The 18,231-nt window shown below is 41.4% G+C and overlaps 1 protein-coding gene across 1 annotated transcript; it reads right to left on the reverse strand.

Moving 5' to 3' along the window:
* Positions 1-204: 204 nt before the first annotated feature.
* chrnb3a (cholinergic receptor nicotinic beta 3 subunit a) lies at positions 205-13,369 on the reverse strand. Its single transcript, XM_069165941.1, has 8 exons — positions 12,965-13,369; positions 6,620-6,780; positions 5,069-5,113; positions 3,728-3,837; positions 3,033-3,546; positions 1,840-2,030; positions 1,151-1,367; positions 205-849 (listed from the first exon to the last, which is right to left on the reverse strand). The coding sequence occupies exons 1-8, from the start codon at positions 13,038-13,040 to the stop codon at positions 718-720; spliced, it is 1,446 nt and encodes a 481-aa protein (XP_069022042.1). The 5' UTR covers positions 13,041-13,369; the 3' UTR covers positions 205-717.
* Between the last annotated feature and the right edge of the window lie 4,862 nt (positions 13,370-18,231).

Raw genomic sequence — 18,231 nt, forward strand, 5'->3', positions numbered from 1 at the left:
TTAACTCTAGGTAATGATGCAGGGGCCACTTTAAGCTCCCTGTCTTTACATTTTCACACATTTGCAGTCAATCAGATTAATACAAACTAACAAACATAATGAACCTGCAGTCCGTCGGGCCCTCGTGACCGTCTGGGGTCCTCGGGGTCCTCTGGGTCGCTGCTCGCTTTGCCTGTCGGTCATCAATGAGTCGGACTCAAAAACTGCACGACTGATTTTCAGCTTTATTTTTTTCATTCTGAGTATTATTATAGAACATACAGCAGAGTAACATTTGACTGGACAACAAAGTGCATGTGACACATGAAACAAACTCAGAATTCATGGAGTGACATTGTGCATTTTGTTACATATATATTCAACAGATATACAAACATGGATCTTCAGTTCATACCCGCTACTTGAACCTGCTTATTGCTGTCACTCCTTTGCACTCCTGCACATGCATCTTAAAAGGAACGTCAAGCTGCATGTAGAACTTTAAATTTCCCCGCAGTCGTTAGAGGCTGCACGCCGTACTGTAGGGAGGTAAAAGTTTGTAGCCCGAGCTTGTTTCTACGATAGAAATATACATTATGAATCTTTCATCGAGTCGTATCAATAAATCATCGTCAAAGACAGACAGGAAAACAAGGAGGCGGACTTGGTGAGTGAGTGAGTGTGTGTGTGTGTGTGTGTGTGTGTGTGTGCGTGTGCGTGTGTGTGTGTACGTGTTCATTAAGGTGAGCTGAAGTACATCTGCAGAGCAGGGGTGAAGATTAGAACAGTTCCCAGTATTGACACCGTGAGGAAGGCCCACAGGAAAATCCTGTCCAACACCTGAGCCACGAATTTCCAGTCTTGTACAACCTGATGAGACAGACAGACAGACAGACAGACAAAGAGAGAGACACAAACAAAACAGAACACAGGTGTGATTGTGTGTCGACCTCGGGCAATATTTCACAGCGAAAACATCCGTCATTCGGGACACATCCGTCACGTTGTGTCATTTTAACTTTGTAGAACAAACGAGACATAAATAATTCTAGCGAGTGAAAAAGCTGTAAGAGGATGCAGAAATTCAAATAGAAAGTAACCCAACATACATCCAAACACCCCCCCCCCCCCCACACACACACACACCCTTTATGTCCACCCGCTGCCTCACCTCTCGTATGAAGTGCTCCTTCTTGATGTGACGGCTGATGTAGCGAACTGAGTTTGTGGCTTTCTCCAGCATCGCCAGCCAGGCCGTGTTCTCGTCCTCCTTCCCTCCGAGCGGGCCTCTCTGCTGGGTGCCGCTGTGGCAGGGAACCCCCCTCCTCCCCACACCTCGGCGGGTCTTCAGCTCCGGGCTGCGCATCTCCATATCCGGGTAGTGGTATCTGAGGAAGCTAAATGTGTTACTTCTTATTTTGAATAGTAGCTTCTAATTTGTACTGGCAAATAGCAAAGGAATTCTCTTAAGATCTTAGCAAATATGATTTCTTGTTTTATTGGTGAGTGTTTGATGAGAAGATTGATGTCACTCTCATGACTGTAGAGTAAATGTAAAGCTTCATACAGGAGACTGTTGGCTTAGTTAGCATCAGGACTGGAACCAGGGAGAAACAGCGAGACAAACATGGTCCAGACCTACCAGCACCTTAAAAAACAAATTCTTTACACACTAAATCAATTCAGTTCAGGTCAAGGAATTTATGGTCATATCCAGTAAAATTGAAACCGTCCATATGTGAAAAAAATGTTTTTTTTACCTTCATATTTAGGCTTAATTCATGAATTATAGTGTTAAGTTGTTGCAAAACAAACAAACAAACAACAACAAATATTGGTTTAACTGAGGCTCACTATTACCTGTCGGTGTGTCCTCTCATACACAGCAGTCTGGGCAGTCTCTGGAGAAAGAGGCTCTTTACCCAGGGGGCCATGGGGTGGTAGGTGGCAGAGGAGCGGTGGTGGACGTTAATCACAAAGACGGTGACGATGATGGAGAAGGTCACAAAGATCATGATGAAGAGCAGGTACTCTCCGATCAGCGGGATCACCTGTACGTGGAAAAAGGAAACAGTTATTGAATCGCATAAACAGCTCACTTTAAAGTTTAAATCATGTTTGTTTACCACATCAAAGGCGTAAAAATATGTATTGTTTGCATCTTCAAAAAACAACGTTAATTTAAGTTTTATATAGATCTATTTTTAAAAATGTCATCATTTCTGTCAGTTTGATAAAATAATCTAAATGACATATTGGGCATCAAAAATCCTTTTGTCCTTTACAACTGATTGTTTTAATTCTCATGAAAAATAAAACATCTGTTTCAAAGCCCAGCGAACCATTGTGGATATTCTGGTGATGATGTCGGACTCCTCTGCCCAGGATTAAAGTGGGCGGAGCTATGATGGGAATTAAGAAGGAAGTAAAAGCACCCTTGGAAGTGTACATGGTGAGTGTGTGGCTTTTCAGAGCAACAGCTAGTAGCGACTTTGACTTTACTTTCACTTATATAATATATCGTACACTCTTATTAGTATCCAGATTTGTATTGCACTGCTTGTTACTAATTTTAAATGTAAAACAATTCAGGACTCAAATTTTTTACAAAAATTGCCTTTGCCTTTGTATTTGTACTTTCATTTTTGTAACCAGCCCTCTTTAATATCATGCAATAGCATACAATCACCCTCATTTGAGAAACTTTCCAGAAACATAATAACAGTATATTTAGGAGGCATATTTAGTATTGGACTCGATGATTCTGGACACAGTCATTGTCTTTTTTAACTCTGCTTTCAGTAGACGACTAAACTGGACTGAGATGGATCTGAAGTCAATAGCTCGTTAATTGAGGTGACATGCGGTTTGTGCTGCAGGTAATTGAGAAGACCGTGGTTGTGATCTGTGTTAATTAGGACACGCTGCAATTAAGATTCCAATCAGGATAACTGAGGGCAAGCAGGATGTAAAAAAAAAAAGAAATAAAAAATAGAGCCCAGCAGAAACTTACGAAAGAGTACAGCTTTCTAACAACTGCACTGGTTACCCACCTTTGAGGATGAAGGGATGATTTCTTCTATGACCAACAGGAACACAGTGAGTGACACCAACACTGATGTGGAAAGCGACAGTTTCTCTCCTTCGTCTGATGGCAGATAGAAGACCAGCACAGTGAGAAAGGACAGACCGAGGCATGGGATGATGAGGAAGAGGGTGTAGAACAGGGGCAACCTCTTGAGGATGAAGGAGTAGGTGACAAACGGGTACCAGTACACCTCATCCCTCCTGCTTCCTCTATTTCCCGTGGCATTGAGAATCTCCCATTCGCCATTGTCAAAGAAGTCCTTGCGGTCCACGTAGTGATCCACCAGGACCAGGTCCACCATGTTCCCGTCATAAGTCCAGGAGCCGAACTTCATAGAGCAGTTCTGCCGGTCGAAGGGGAAGAAGGTGACGTCCATGGTGCAGGCGGACTTGTAGCTGGCGGGCGGAGTCCATGTTATGGTGCCATCCCAGCGCACTATGGCTTTGGTCATCAGGGAGCCCTCGAAGCGACCGTCAGCACTGGAAAGTAGATGGAAAAGAAAAGGAAAGAGGGAGGGATAAGTTGTGACGAGCAGGCAGACGGGATGAAGTGGAAGAGACAACAGGAAGGAAAGGAAAATTGATTTTTTTTTTTTTTTTTACAAATGAGGGCCGAGGTTTCCAGTGACTACTAATGTGTGCGGAGTGCAGAGTAACTCACTTTTCATAGAGAACAATGTCAGGCAGCCATATAGTCTCTGAAGGCACTCTGATGGAGGTGATACCGCCGTAGTCATCCGGGTTCCACTTCAGCTTCACATCAATCCACTCCTTTTTAGAAATAAACAATAATAACATAATTCATTTACCCAATCTGAGACATACGACAAAGCTGAATACGTCTCTAAGTGCAGTTTCCATTTCAGCACCATGGACAGCACCACACTGCTCCCTGCATGACTGCCGGATAGAAACAGCTGAACGAACCTCGGTTTTCTATGAGTTACATTTGAACTTTTAATCGAAGGTTTCACCATTTATCCAGACAACATGGTTAAATCTGACACAGATTTTATTTGCAGTCACTATCTAAGCACCTTTGGTGTCTGCTAGAAAAAACTAATTCTCCTTAAAATAGGATTTTTCTAAAATAGCTTGTTTACCAACAGCAGAATCTCTTTCAGCCGAATTATTTATATATTTGTTACATTTAAGTATATTGGATGTTTGTTGATTTCCTTTGTTAATTATTTGCCAAATTATGAAGATTTGACACAAATAAAAAAATAAAAAATTCAGTGATTATTAAAAAAATGATTATTAGAAAAATCTGTCAAGATAGAGAAAAATATCATACAAATAGCAATAGACGACTTGATAGATTTGTCATAGTGTTTCAACATGTCACCTTCAAAACTGTTTGACCATTTGATATGTTGTCTTTGGTCTGTTGTCAATAAGATTTGGGTTTACATGACTTACAAATTATTACATTCTGTTTTTATTTACATTTTACACAGTGTCACAACTTCTTTGGAAAGAGGCCTGTAATACATTTAATTATAGTGTGCAGTTGGGATGATTAAAGTCATATCAATACGAGGACTACGACTGAAATTACAACAAAAAAGGAACAAGCTAAGGCAGGTAGTAGTCTAAAATATTCACCGTGTACACTGATAAAGTACACAGTCACACTCAGAGGGTGTTTGCTCAACTGTCTCTGTGCTGCAGTCAAACTTAAACGACTTACGTAAACTTGAGTGACCTTTGAAGCTCTCAAATATTAGTCTGAAATTCACTTCAGCAGTTTCACAAATACAGACACAGACCTCTTCATTATGTCTACATTGAAATAGACTTACATGATGTTTGCACACTGTAGTTGAAAGGTCCTTCAACAAGACCACAGTACATCATAATGTTTGATATTGTACATTTAGGCTACAGTCAAAAATGTCCTCATAGCTACTTTAAGAATTCACAGATGTATATAAAAAAAAAGAAAGAAGTCACAAGTTAAACATCCAAAGTTGGTAAATGTAGTAGTATTCATCCTTACCTGCCAGAGCCAGACGTTTGTAGTCATCAGCTGGTTCTTTTCATCCTGCAAGACCAAAAAGGAAGAAATTGAGTTCACTATTCATGAATCTGCTTACTGGGAACGATGAGAGAGGCTAATGAGGAGGTGAGGTATAAACCAGAAACTGGAGACAAAAAGTTGAGTGGCATGAAAGAAAGTACTTAATCCTGAAAGATAAATCTTTTTGGAGGGTTAATTGCTCCTTTTGCTTGCTTCTTAGAGAGTGCGTTGGAATAGCTTTCGGGGGTTAAGTCCCTTGCTTTAGGGTATATCGACTACATTTAATGATTTAAAAACACTTAGGTTACTCCTCAATGACATATATCACTGGCAAAATATTGCCATATATTGTACAAAAGTAACTGAGAGGTATGGAGGGTTAGTGTGGTGGAGGATTAGGTGGAGGATGTTATAAGATGTGGAGTTGCAGTGCAGGAAAATGCTTCACAAACATGTCAAAATTAGAGAATCAGGAAAATCTATAAAATAGATTTGTATGCTGTTTGGAGGCGGTGAGGCCGAGCTGATTGCATCCACGCTGAAAACAAAACGAATCAATCTGTGGCGTTAATGCGGTGTAAATATTGGTAGTTTAGTTAGAATACCACAAGATGTCACTCTCATAAATGTTATTTGTAGCATGTCAGGAGTAGTAAAATGCTGATGCAGGCAAAATAATGGCCTCTGTGGAGTCGGGCAAGCAGCTTCCTGAGTGTGTGTTTGTGTGTCCTTGTGTAAATAATGAATGCGACCTGGTTCCTCTCGGCCTGATGGCCTCATTACATCCTCTGCAGCTATGAAAGACCACTTTGGACCTCTTGTCGCCTTTCTTTCTCTCTTTGCTCCTTTAAAGTCATCAGGTGCTCGCCCTCTTCCTCGTTTATCCTCCTCTTGTCCTCATGTGTTTCATGACTACAATCATTTCCTCTTTAACCATCCTCTGCAGCTCCGACTGTCCGCTCCATTCCTGCCTTTCTGTCTTTTCTCTTTTTTATTTCCTTGAAACAAACAATATCTTCCATATTGGGCTAACAGACCTCAGTCTATTCCCTCGTTTACCTCTTTCATCCCTACAAACAATCACCAGTTGTGCTTGTGCTCTATATTTTCTTCCCTCAGTATCAATAAGGGTGAAGTACACTTCCTTGCCTATTTATTTATTTTCTATTCGTTCTTCTCTTGTTCCAAAAAAATAACAACCCCCCAAACCTCAGAAGACTAAAAAATGTATTATTATTATTATTATTATTATTAATATTAACCATATACCATAAGGCAGCGTTAACAAGTGCACAGAGTTGTCACGGAAACAGAAAGAGGAAACAGACCGTTTAAAATGCAATTATCTATCAAGTATTACTATTATGTTATTAGAACAGGGCTGGAATCATGACTTTACTTAAATATTTGTTAATTTGAGGTCTTTAGAAACATCTAGTGTCCGACAACATTTTCAGAAGCCAGTCTACATTTTTTTTTATAAACAAATAAGATCCTGTGTATTGGTGAATGTGTGCGTTATTTCCTCACCACGTCGACCAGCTGTGAGATCTTGAGTCCGAAGCGTACGGTGATGGTGTCGTTGGCGTGCAGGACGGGCCGCACCCACTTCTGGTAACCCCTGAAAAGGTTCCTCAGCAAGGAGTCCTCCAGCTCAGCCAGCGACACGAAGTCCTCCTGGACTGGAAGTACTGATGAGGACACAAGAAAACATCAGATAGATACAGCGATGTTTATAATCAAATAGTGCTGAAAATAGTAAGAGTTGATTAGCAGGAATCTTTTAACCGTTTCTTTTCTGTTCTGCTTCACTAACATGCTGCTGTCTCATGTGTCTGATGTAAATGATATGCTTCTGTTTCAATCAATCTACACAGGCCGCATAATGTCTCATGTTTCACTCGTGCTGTGTCCGAGTAGTATTTCAACATTTAATTTTCTTCTCTGCACATAACTGCAGTGACTACGTGTTGGTGACTCACACTCCTGTGTTCACTAATGAAAGACTGATGCTGCTGCTGTTTCTGCTCGTGAAGTTCGACATCAGTTTCACACGTTTTTGGCCTCCGTGGTTGAGCTCACTGCTTTGCTAACGTGCTGCTTTTGCTTACTGTGTGCAGGCGGCGTAGACGTGGTGTAACATACTGCCATGCTGGCAGCTCGTTGAGGCTCGCAATCACATGCTGATATTAAGCAGGTGTTATTTTTTTATCATGCTTACATCTTACACACGTTTGCTACTGAGCTCTGAGCACAAAGTACAGCTGAGGGTCCAATCTCTGCTTTATTTGACTATAAAGCAGAGATTGGATTCTTTGAACTCTTGACAGGATGATGCAGTTAGATGAAAAGTGAAGGGATCGACAGAGTTGCAAGAATTCATCATAGTGGGGACATGAAAATCGGAACCAAATTTCTTAGCAGTCCATTAAAAAGCTCCAAAACCACAAATGTCATCTTAATGGTGGCACTAGCAGAAATTCAAACAGATTGAATACCTGGGAACCATCAATGTCTTTACAAACGTTGGTGCCAATCCATCTGTTAAAAGTAGAGATCTCTCACTGGACAAGTGAAGACTTTGATCATCAAAGTGAAACAGATTCATCATCAGGGTACCATAGATATCTGTATAAAATGTTCTGGCTATCCACTAACTGATATTTCATCCCAGACTGGTTTCAGGTTCTCAGGCGAGGATGCGATGATTATCTTTCTTTTGCCTCATCGTATTTGTTCATTTCTTTCTGGGTTTGGACTCTTGAGTGGATAAAACTCTCCGTTGTAGGGTGTTAAATTGGACTTGAACTTTCTTCTGGTTTAAACATTTTGTAAAATAAATTACTTGACTGAACAAATTACCTAAAAATTAGAATTAGTTGCAGCTGTAATTTTATGGTTATTTAGCATTCATGTGCGGAGAGAAATCTGCACACGCATGTCACACGCTTCCAAGTTTTACATGTTTAAGAGCATACAGAAAGTCATGCATACAGAAAGTCATGCATGCACCGTCTCTCCTGACTCTCAGAAGGAAGTCGGAGGAGAACTTAAGTCAGTTACACGCGCAGTCAGTCTCGGACTGACAGCTGGTCACGGCCGAGCGAATGCATCTCTGCTCCCAAGGCTGACAAAATGATCATGCTGACGTGATCACCTCAGACAGAACGATCGCCAGGGGAGACCAACCGAGCTCAGAGCGCTTTGTGCAGTCAGGCACGAGACATAATATTCAGTTTAAGAGTGACGCTTAGGCTGAGCAGGAAACAGTGCTTTTACTTCCACCGGGCCGCCGCTTATTTGCAAACAGCTGGGAGATATCAAATCTTTTAGGTAAACAGTTACAGAGAAGGACAATTACGATGTGTAATTTAGTTTGGTTCAACTTCACACATCAGTTAAAAAAATACACATGTAGGGGTGTAAAACTTAGACTGTATGTAGAAACATCTTTCGTCGAGTCGTCAGACTGTTCAAGGACGATGCAGTGAATATAAGTCTGCATATTGATCCAACTGACAGCCAGAGTTGTTCATCAAGAGCCGCATGCCCATTCTCATTGTCCTTGAGCAAGACACTGAACCTCTTCTCTGTTACTCATTGGATATAACGAAGATGCCAATGACAGCAGAATTCGCTGGACGCTCGGAGCATTATGTGGTATTTGTACTTGAGCTGCCACTGGAGCCTCCCGCAGTAACTCTGCGACTCTATCAGCTCAGAGCCTCGAGCACTTGTCCACATACGAGTCTGATGTTTTGGCACAGCCTGTGGCCGTGTTGCAGCAGAGGCTGATAGACAGAAAAGAGAAGTTTGAATCAACAGCCTCTCAAACGAAGGGAACGCAGTAGAGGAGTGGAGAGGGTTGATAAGGGGAGGAATGAGACAGAGTGACCCAGAGCAATTCCCTCAGGTGTCTCAGAGAGACAGAGCAAGGGGGGACGGGGAGAGGTTGGTGCAGAAGGATACATTAACTGGGGCAGTGGGAATGAGAAGAGACTGCAAAACAGATAGCAAGGAGAAAACAAATTCCCTCTTCAACTTGCATCTAAACACAGAAACACTGTTCTCTACTCTATAGGATACACTATAGTGTGCACTGCAATTGACTGGTGAGCAATAAGAAGGGCATCCCGAGTGATATATCTTTAAAAGATTATATGACGAGACTGATAAAATTATCCAGGGTGACATATCAAGCAATATTAGCTCAACGGCTTAATTTCAGCCACTAAGAAAATGTTCAGACCCCTTCGCTGTTTGCAGACTTTATTGTGTTGGAGATTTAATTTCAAATGTATAAAACATGTTTTTGTTCTCAAAAATGTATTTAAAATTAAAACTGAAATCGCTCATCTACAAAAGTATTTAGTACCAATGCTACAGCACTCCAGATCATGGTCGGGTGCATCCTGTTTTTATGCTGGAGAACTTTCTAGAACTTGATTTGAGTCCACCTGCGGCCAAACTGATTGAGCAGAGTTTAGAAAGGTGCGCACGAGTGTATGGACGCTCCCACCATTTATTCTCCATGTCAGGACAAAAGCCAAGCTAAGAGGTCCAAGGAATTCTCTGAGTTTAAGTTATTAAATTGTGACGCGGCGTAGATCAGGGAAAGGGTGTGAAAACATTCCTAAAGCTTTTTCAAAAAGTAAATGATTACTGAGTCGCCTCAATCACTGTGAAATGGAAGAAGTTTTGGAATCACCAAGATTCAAGGTCATCCAGCCAAACTGAGGAACCAAGCAAGATGGGCCTTAATCAGAGAGGTGACCAAGAACCCAACAATCAACCAAACCTTCAAGGATTGAGATTATGAGGAAATATATTCCTGATGAGACAAATAAACTCTCGGGCTGAAACTCCAAGCGTGATGCTAGTCACCATTTGTCACCTGGTCACCATCCCTACAGTTAAAGGTGTCGGTGGCAGCATCATGGGGGGTGCGTTCATCGGCGGGGACAATGACACTGGTCCGAGTCGAAGGAATGATGAGTACCACCAAGAAAACACTGCCTGAGAGTGCATGTGACCTGAGACTGGGGTGATGGTTCACCTCTCAGCAAGGCAGCGATGCAAAGCAAACAGCCAACACGACAATATAGTCGTAGTTGGCACACGTCACTGACCTTAAGTAGCCTCACTAAAGCCCAGACTGACACCCCCTGGAATATCTGAGGAGAGACCTACAGATTGCACTTCACAGTCCCTCCCCATCCAATCTACTTTCACTTGGGAGGATCTGCCAGGAAGAATCGAATAAACTGCCCAAATCCATGAAAACGCAAGCGCTGTAATTAATTCTACAAAGTAATTAATGAAGTGTCTGAATACTTTAGAGATTTCAGATCCAGTTGCCTACCAGAGTGCTGATGAGTTTGTTTGTTTTTAACTGTAGAATGAGAGAAAACTCTCTGGTGTGTGTGTGTGTGTGTGTGTGTGTGTGTGTGTGTGTGTGTGTGTGTGTGTGTGTGTGTGTGTGTGTGTGTGTGTGTGTGTGTGCAGGACGGCCTGTTTTCAGTCTCCTCTCGTTTCCTGTTGGGTGTGCCGCAATCAGAAGTTTAAGTACATGCCGTGTTCAGACTCCGACAGATTACCTCCCATTGCATCAGATCCCAACTCTACTTGAAATGAGGCATCAGCACACTCACTCAGCTGAATCCATCCATCTCCCACCACCACAGGAAGCAGCTCTATCTCCAGACACTCATCAACAACAACACGGGAGACACACTCGTCAAACACTGGAGTGATGGATTCCCCTACAAGAGCCAGCTTCCCCCCCTCAGAGAGATGCTGATTGACCCTGTGTGTGTGTGTGTGTGTGTGTGTGTGTGTGTGTGTGTGTGTGTGTGTGTGTGTGTGTGTGTGTGTGTGTGTGTGTGAGAGAGAGAGAGCGAGACAGACAAAGACAGAACTTTGCTGATTGAGGAGCAACCCGGCATGCAAACACGCACCCTTCTTCTTCCTCAATCTGAAACACCCCATGGGTGACATAGTGGTATGGTCACCTTGACACTGCTCCCATCTGTTCCCTGGTGGAACCACAGCGGGTTGTACCACTGAGAGGGGTAATTGGGGCGAGGAAAACCAGAGGGGAACCCGTTGTTTTGTTTTCCCACGAGTGCATGAATGACACTTTACCTTTGAGTTTCAGGCTTTTTACCACAGTTTTGTTCTTTAACTCCTCTACGTGTCACTGACGCTTCCTGACCGTTGATCGGAAAGGAAAATAAAGGGAGACTGCAAAGCAAGCTTTACAATCAAAGCCGCAGCCTCTGCTCGTGCTTTACCCACAATGCAATGAGACAGGTGCCTCTGGGGGAGCCAAGACTTTTCACAATGGTTTACGCCATGAGTCATAATAGCCTTGAGCGTACAAGCGCACATGCCCAAACATGTTGGTTCACACGTGGTAATGTTACGTCAAAGACACTGGAAATCACATGACCAGGGTGACCACATGTGTGCTGTAAGGTAAACAACACAAAGCACACCGAGGAAGACCTGTTAACAGTTATTACCCGAACTACTTCCACTGAAGAGATTATCATGAGTAAGGAGAGCACTGTTGTAGGAAAGAAATATTCCAGTTGAATTTTTTAGGGCAACTCTTCAACACCGTGCAGTCTTGAGGAAATTCCCTTCATTACTTTTGTATTGGGTTGGTGGAAGAAATCTCCAAGATGAATATGTGAAAACTAGATAAAACCCAGAAATGAGCTCTTATCCTCATGTGAGCAAACCCAGCCTTTAAAATCCATCTCGCGTGCAGGACACGATCCTAACCCTAAACTAAACCTAATTCTAACCTTAATCCTAAAACCAAATCTTAACCCTAAAACTGCCCTCCAAAGTTGTGAGGACCAGCCTGAACGTCCTCACGTGTGTTTGTCCCTCATGTAAATATGTCTTGTTTTTTTAAATTGATCCTCACACCGTATATTAAGACAGGTACACGCGCACACACACAATAACACACATTTGTAAAGCTATCTTAATAAGGACATTCCCTGATATAGTACACAGATTACGTTCTTTTTTTTCCCCCCTTACTCTAACCTTAACCATCACAGTGAAGGGCCTAACCCCGACCCTTACCCTAGCCCCCCCCCCCCCCCTTCCTCCAGAACCCTAAAAACAATGTCAATCCTCAAACAGCCCTTTGAAAGGTTGAGAAGGTGTAAAAATGTCCTCAGTCGATGGTGTAAAATCCCTGCAAGGATGGATATAATAGTACACACACACACACACACACACACACACACACACAAATATATATATATACAGGCCATTCCATCTCTTGACTGGAGTGGTTGGTGTATGCTTTACAGTAAGCTCATACCAACATACCATGGTTGACACACACACACACACACACACACACACACACACACACACACACACACACACACACACACACACACATTGTATTGTTATTGGCCCTTATTGTCCTCCTGTAGCTGCTGTACAGCCCATCCTCGGTCACACTTCTCCAGAGGGGCGCTGCGCACTCACTCTTTAATAAATCATGAATGTGCTGCTCCTCTCACCTGACCCCATCAATTTGTCCTGCTCCCTCGCACAATTAAAAGTGCAATCACATCTGAATAATAAATCACATCTTCATCAAACATGTTTTTCTTATCAGGAAGCACTGAGTGGGATGTGGCACATTGGCCAATTAGTATTTAGGGGTAATTAGGCTGTAAAGGGGTGATGTGGGTTTTGATCGTGCAACACGATGCCAAATCGAGGAAATACATTGTTCGCCCCCCCCCTCCAAATTTCCCCTTTGTTTTGCACAGAATAGACACGACCTGACAGTTGCACAGCTTCAACAGTTTAAACACAAATTTGTTTCCAGATTCTTACCTTGCATAGTCGCCTTCCCGAGAGCCATGGAGAACCACAGCACCGCAACCGCAAACTTCATGCTTCCTCTTGTCATCCACAACACTGGACTGACTAATCCAGAGCGAAGATCAAATCATGTCACTGTCCACACAGTCCTGCAGGAAGCATCTCTTCCACCGCCGAGCGGGACCTCCAGAGAAGCACCGCTGCGATGTCCAGTTTAAATAATGAAGGACAGCTGGCTTGTTGGTGGCTTTGTTTAACACGTACCGCCTTCACACTGCGGAGCAGCAGCAGCGTGTGTGTGTGTGTGGTTTTTTTTCTCTTCCTTCCTCCGGTTCTGTCGCCTGTTCTGTTTCCCTGCAGCTTTCTTTTCCGTGTGTGTGTGTGTGTGTGTGTGTGTGTTTGTTTGTCCCGGTGCAGAGATGGATGCTGCCGGAGCGGAGCCGGTTTGAGGGCGGGACAGAGGAGGAGGGCTGGCCCGTCACAGAGCATCTAGAGGGGAGGACAGATCTGGTCCCCATCCAGAGGGAGATGAATTAGTAAATAAATAAATATGTTCGATACGTTTAATTGGGCGTTTCAAATAAAGATCCACGAGTTACGATTTCATTTAATTGCTGATTCCTGAGCAGAAATGAATTAACTGTGGGCAATTATGTTCTTGGTTTCCTTACAGACATAATTTATTTGTTAAATTATATTTGTTGTTGTAAGTTTCTGTTAAAAAAAAAAATTGATGTGGCTTTAAAATTAGATATTGCACATTAGTACAGAGCAGTTGGATGATGGTCAAATATAGGTGACAAGATGGGTGAGTAAATAAATTAAATAAATAAAAAAGGAAGAAATTGTTTCTATTTGAAACATTTTTAAAAGTTAAAAAGCAGAATTAATCTTGTGTATTATGTTGCCTGCTATTCTCCCCATGCAGATCTAAAGTGAAGTGCTGCTGTATTTCTGCTTCACCATCATTGATTGGAGTCAGACATGCTGAGAAATGTGCTCTGCTGCACATGGTGTGGTTACACCAAACAGTGATGTCACTAACGGCAAGATGAGCAGCTAAACAGCTGAACATCAGCAAAACTGAGATGTTCAGCTGTTGTCAAGCTGCTTTTTTAACTTTTTTTTTTCTCCAGAGCTGAGTTTTCTAGCACATGTGGCAGAAATAGTAACACAAGGACTAAGAATACTAAATAGACTGTAACTCTGGAAGATACTTTCTGACTCAGCCTGCGGAAACCACACACTGTCTTGCTTTTGCTGAATACATCTAGTGCTCAAAAACTCTTGCTTCATACCTCCAACATCACCACTTTACTTGATGAGCAACACATAGATGTTGTGAGACTCTTTGGTTTGTGGTAAATGCCTTAAGATCGTCTTTCAGGAAGCAGCGATCTGTAAGTGTCCTCTGAGAAGCCCTTCGCACCGTTTAATGGACAGTACATTATCATAGCTTATCAGAGAGTGCAATTTGATGCTTCATTCATTCAGCCACACACAGACACTGTACACATGCCGTGCTATGCCACGTAATCTCCCTATTGTCACACGATGTGGGTTTGAAGCCGTAAGCACAAAGAATGTTTCAAGCAGAAGTGAATCCATGCTAATCATATGAGGACACGGTGCAGTGGAGTGAAAAGAAGAAGAAAAAAAAAGCATCCCAAATGACTGGAACAATCCTGAATACTCTTCCACATCACATCCGGGAAGCAAATCGGATTAGAGCCCATAATGTATGTGGGCACTAAGAACCCTGATTAGAGCTTGAACCCAAAGGGCTGCAGATGGTTGTGTAATTATTTTATGTATGTTGTGTCTCCAGAGCTATCACCTTTCGTTGATAAAAGTTAAAGTGGGAAGGATGAGCACTTACTGTTTGGAAAATCCATCTCATCGTCTGCTTTACAAGCTGAGCAGACGTGGGGATATGACTATCGATCGCGCAGTTTCAACACACTGCTGGAAAAATGTAGGAAAATACATCATCCTCAAGTTCAGTTCCCTCCTGCTGATTTAACAGAGAGAAAATTGGCCCGACATGAGTATAATCAGCTTTATTTCCCTCAAATGAAATATATAATGCATTGTGTCGCAGCGTAAAAAATACCAAGTGGAGAACAGAGTGGGGAGTGAACAATGGGAGTGAGTTATTGCAAACCAGTATCACAGGGAAAGTGTTGAGAAAATACCAATCTGTCCTCCCCCAATAGTAGAAAATGTGTTAAATATATTGTCCTTTTATTAAGTTATTTACTGTGTAACACAACATTTATTTTGGATGACGTACTATAATGTCAGACTTTAATGGCATTTTGGACGACATACTATGGTTTTCATGATATTTTGGATGAAATGTCAGGATCCCTCATCTATCCCAGTGTGTTTTTCCAATTGTTTCCCTCGATCTCCTTTCTTCTCATTTCTGTCATTCCTCCTGTTTGTTTTCTATGTCTGGTGGGTGTGGCCTCTCCGCTTCCACTCCTCCAGGCCCCTCCCTCTTCCACTCCTCCAGGCCCCTCCCTCTTCCACTCCTCCAGGCCCCTCCCTCTTCCACTCCTCCAGGCCCCTCCCTCTTCCACTCCTCTGGCTACCTGGCACTGCTGCACCTAATTCCAATGATTACCGCCTGACAGTATTTCAACCCCAGGTCCTGCACTTCATCGTGTCAGTCCAAGGAGACCACCAGTCGACGCTCGCCTGAAATCCTGCCTCGGTCTATCCAAACCCGCCTGCAGGTCCAAACTTGTTGGTTGGAGACATCATCCAGACGCCTCCCCTCTATGTGAACACACACACACACACACACACACACACACACACACACACACACACACACCCTGTAGCCTCTCCCATTACATGGACTCTGATTTCTCGCACTGTGCCGGCACTCATTCACTCTCACCTCCTCCTCTGGGAAAATCTGGACTCCACCTGTCTGCTGGACTCGTGGACAATGTTCTGGACTCACACACCCACAAACACATCCATGGAGTCCATTCACTAACTACACAACCTGGATTCTACCTGCACACACACACACCTCATTCTACCCAGAGGAAAAAAGCTCCACTAATTCATTATATTGATGTTGATTATAAAGTATGACATTTTTCGGACGCCATGCTATAGTATGACGTTTTTATGATATTTTGGACTACATGCTATAGTATGACGTTTTTATGATATTTTGGACGACATGCTATAGTATGACGTTTTTATGATATTTTGGACGACATGCTATAGTATGACTTTTTTATGATATTTTGGATGACATGCTATGGTATGACTTTTTTATGATATTTTGGACGACATACTATAGTATGACTTTTTTAATGATATTTTGGACGACATGCTATAGTATGACTTTTTTATGATATTTTGGATGACATGCTATGGTATGACTTTTTTATGACATTTTGGAAGACATGCAATAGTATGACTTTTTTAATGATATTTTGGACTACATGCTATAGTATGACTTTTTTTATGATTTTTTTGGAAGACATGCTATAGTATGATTTTTTTATGATGTTTTGGAAGACATGCTATACTATGACTTTTTTAATGATATTTTGGATGCCATGCTATAGTATGACTTTTTTATGATATTTCGGAAGACATGCTATAGTATGACTTTTTTAATGATATTTTGGACGACATACTATAGTATGACGTTTTTATGATATTTTGGACGACATGCTATAGTATGACGTTTTTATGATATTTTGGACGACATGCTATAGTATGACTTTTTTATGATATTTTGGATGACATGCTATGGTATGACTTTTTTATGATATTTTGGACGACATACTATAGTATGACTTTTTTAATGATATTTTGGACGACATGCTATAGTATGACTTTTTTATGATATTTTGGATGACATGCTATGGTATGACTTTTTTATGACATTTTGGAAGACATGCAATAGTATGACTTTTTTAATGATATTTTGGACTACATGCTATAGTATGACTTTTTTTATGATTTTTTTGGAAGACATGCTATAGTATGATTTTTTTATGATGTTTTGGAAGACATGCTATACTATGACTTTTTTAATGATATTTTGGACTACATGCTATAGTATGACTTTTTTATGATATTTTAGACGAAATGCTATAGTATGACTTTTTTATGATATTTTGGAAGACATGCAATAGTATGATTTTTTTAATGATATTTTGGACTACATACTATAGTATGACTTTTTTAATGATATTTTGGATGCCATGCTATAGTATGACTTTTTTATGATATTTCGGAAGACATGCTATAGTATGACTTTTTTAATGATATTTTGGACTACATGCAATAGTATGACTTTTTTATGATATTTCGGAAGACATGCTATAGTATGACTTTTTTAATGATATTTTGGAAGACATGCTATAGTATGATTTTTTTTATGATATTTCGGAAGACATGTTATTAGGGCGGCACGGTGGTGCAGTGGTTAGCACTGTGACCTCACAGCAAGAAAGGTTCTGGGTTCGAATCCGGTCCTGGTCTTTTCTGAGCGGAGTGTGCTTGTTCTCCCTGTGCTTGCGTGGGTTCTCTCCGGGTTCTCCGGCTTCCTCCCATCATCCAAAAACATGCACCTCAGGTCAGGTTACCTGGCGCCGCGCTAGTGGCAGACTGCTGCAGCAGCTCCCCCCTGAGAGCCCCACTGCTGTAGTGAAGAAATTTCCCCTCAGGGATTAATAAAATGTATCAAATAAAATAGTGTGATATTTTGGACTACATGCTATAGTATGACTTTTTTATGATGTTTTGGAAGACATGCTATAGAATGACTTTTTTATGATGTTTTGGAAGACATGCAATAGTATGACTTTTTTAATGATATTTTGGACGACATGCTATAGTATGACTTTTTTATGACATTTTGGACTACATACTATAGTATGACTTTTTTAATGATATTTTGGATGCCATGTTATAGTATGACTTTTTTATGATATTTTGGACGACATGCTATAGTATGACTTTTTTATGATATTTTGGACGACATGCTATAGTATGACTTTTTTATGAAATTTTGGACGACATGCTATAGTATGACTTTTTTATGATATTTTGGACGACATGCTATAGTATGACTTTTTTATGAAATTTTGGACGACATGCTATAGTATGACTTTTTTATGACATTTTGGACGACATGCTATAGTATGACTTTTTTATGATGTTTTGGAAGACATGCAATAGTATGACTTTTTTATGATATTTTGGAAGACATGCAATAGTCTGACTTTTTTAATGATATT

This window comes from Embiotoca jacksoni, unplaced genomic scaffold, assembly GCF_022577435.1.
Source record: "Embiotoca jacksoni isolate LCO1_2020_lvr unplaced genomic scaffold, fEmbJac1.0.p SCAF_36, whole genome shotgun sequence".
Classification (NCBI taxonomy): Eukaryota; Metazoa; Chordata; class Actinopteri; family Embiotocidae; genus Embiotoca; species Embiotoca jacksoni.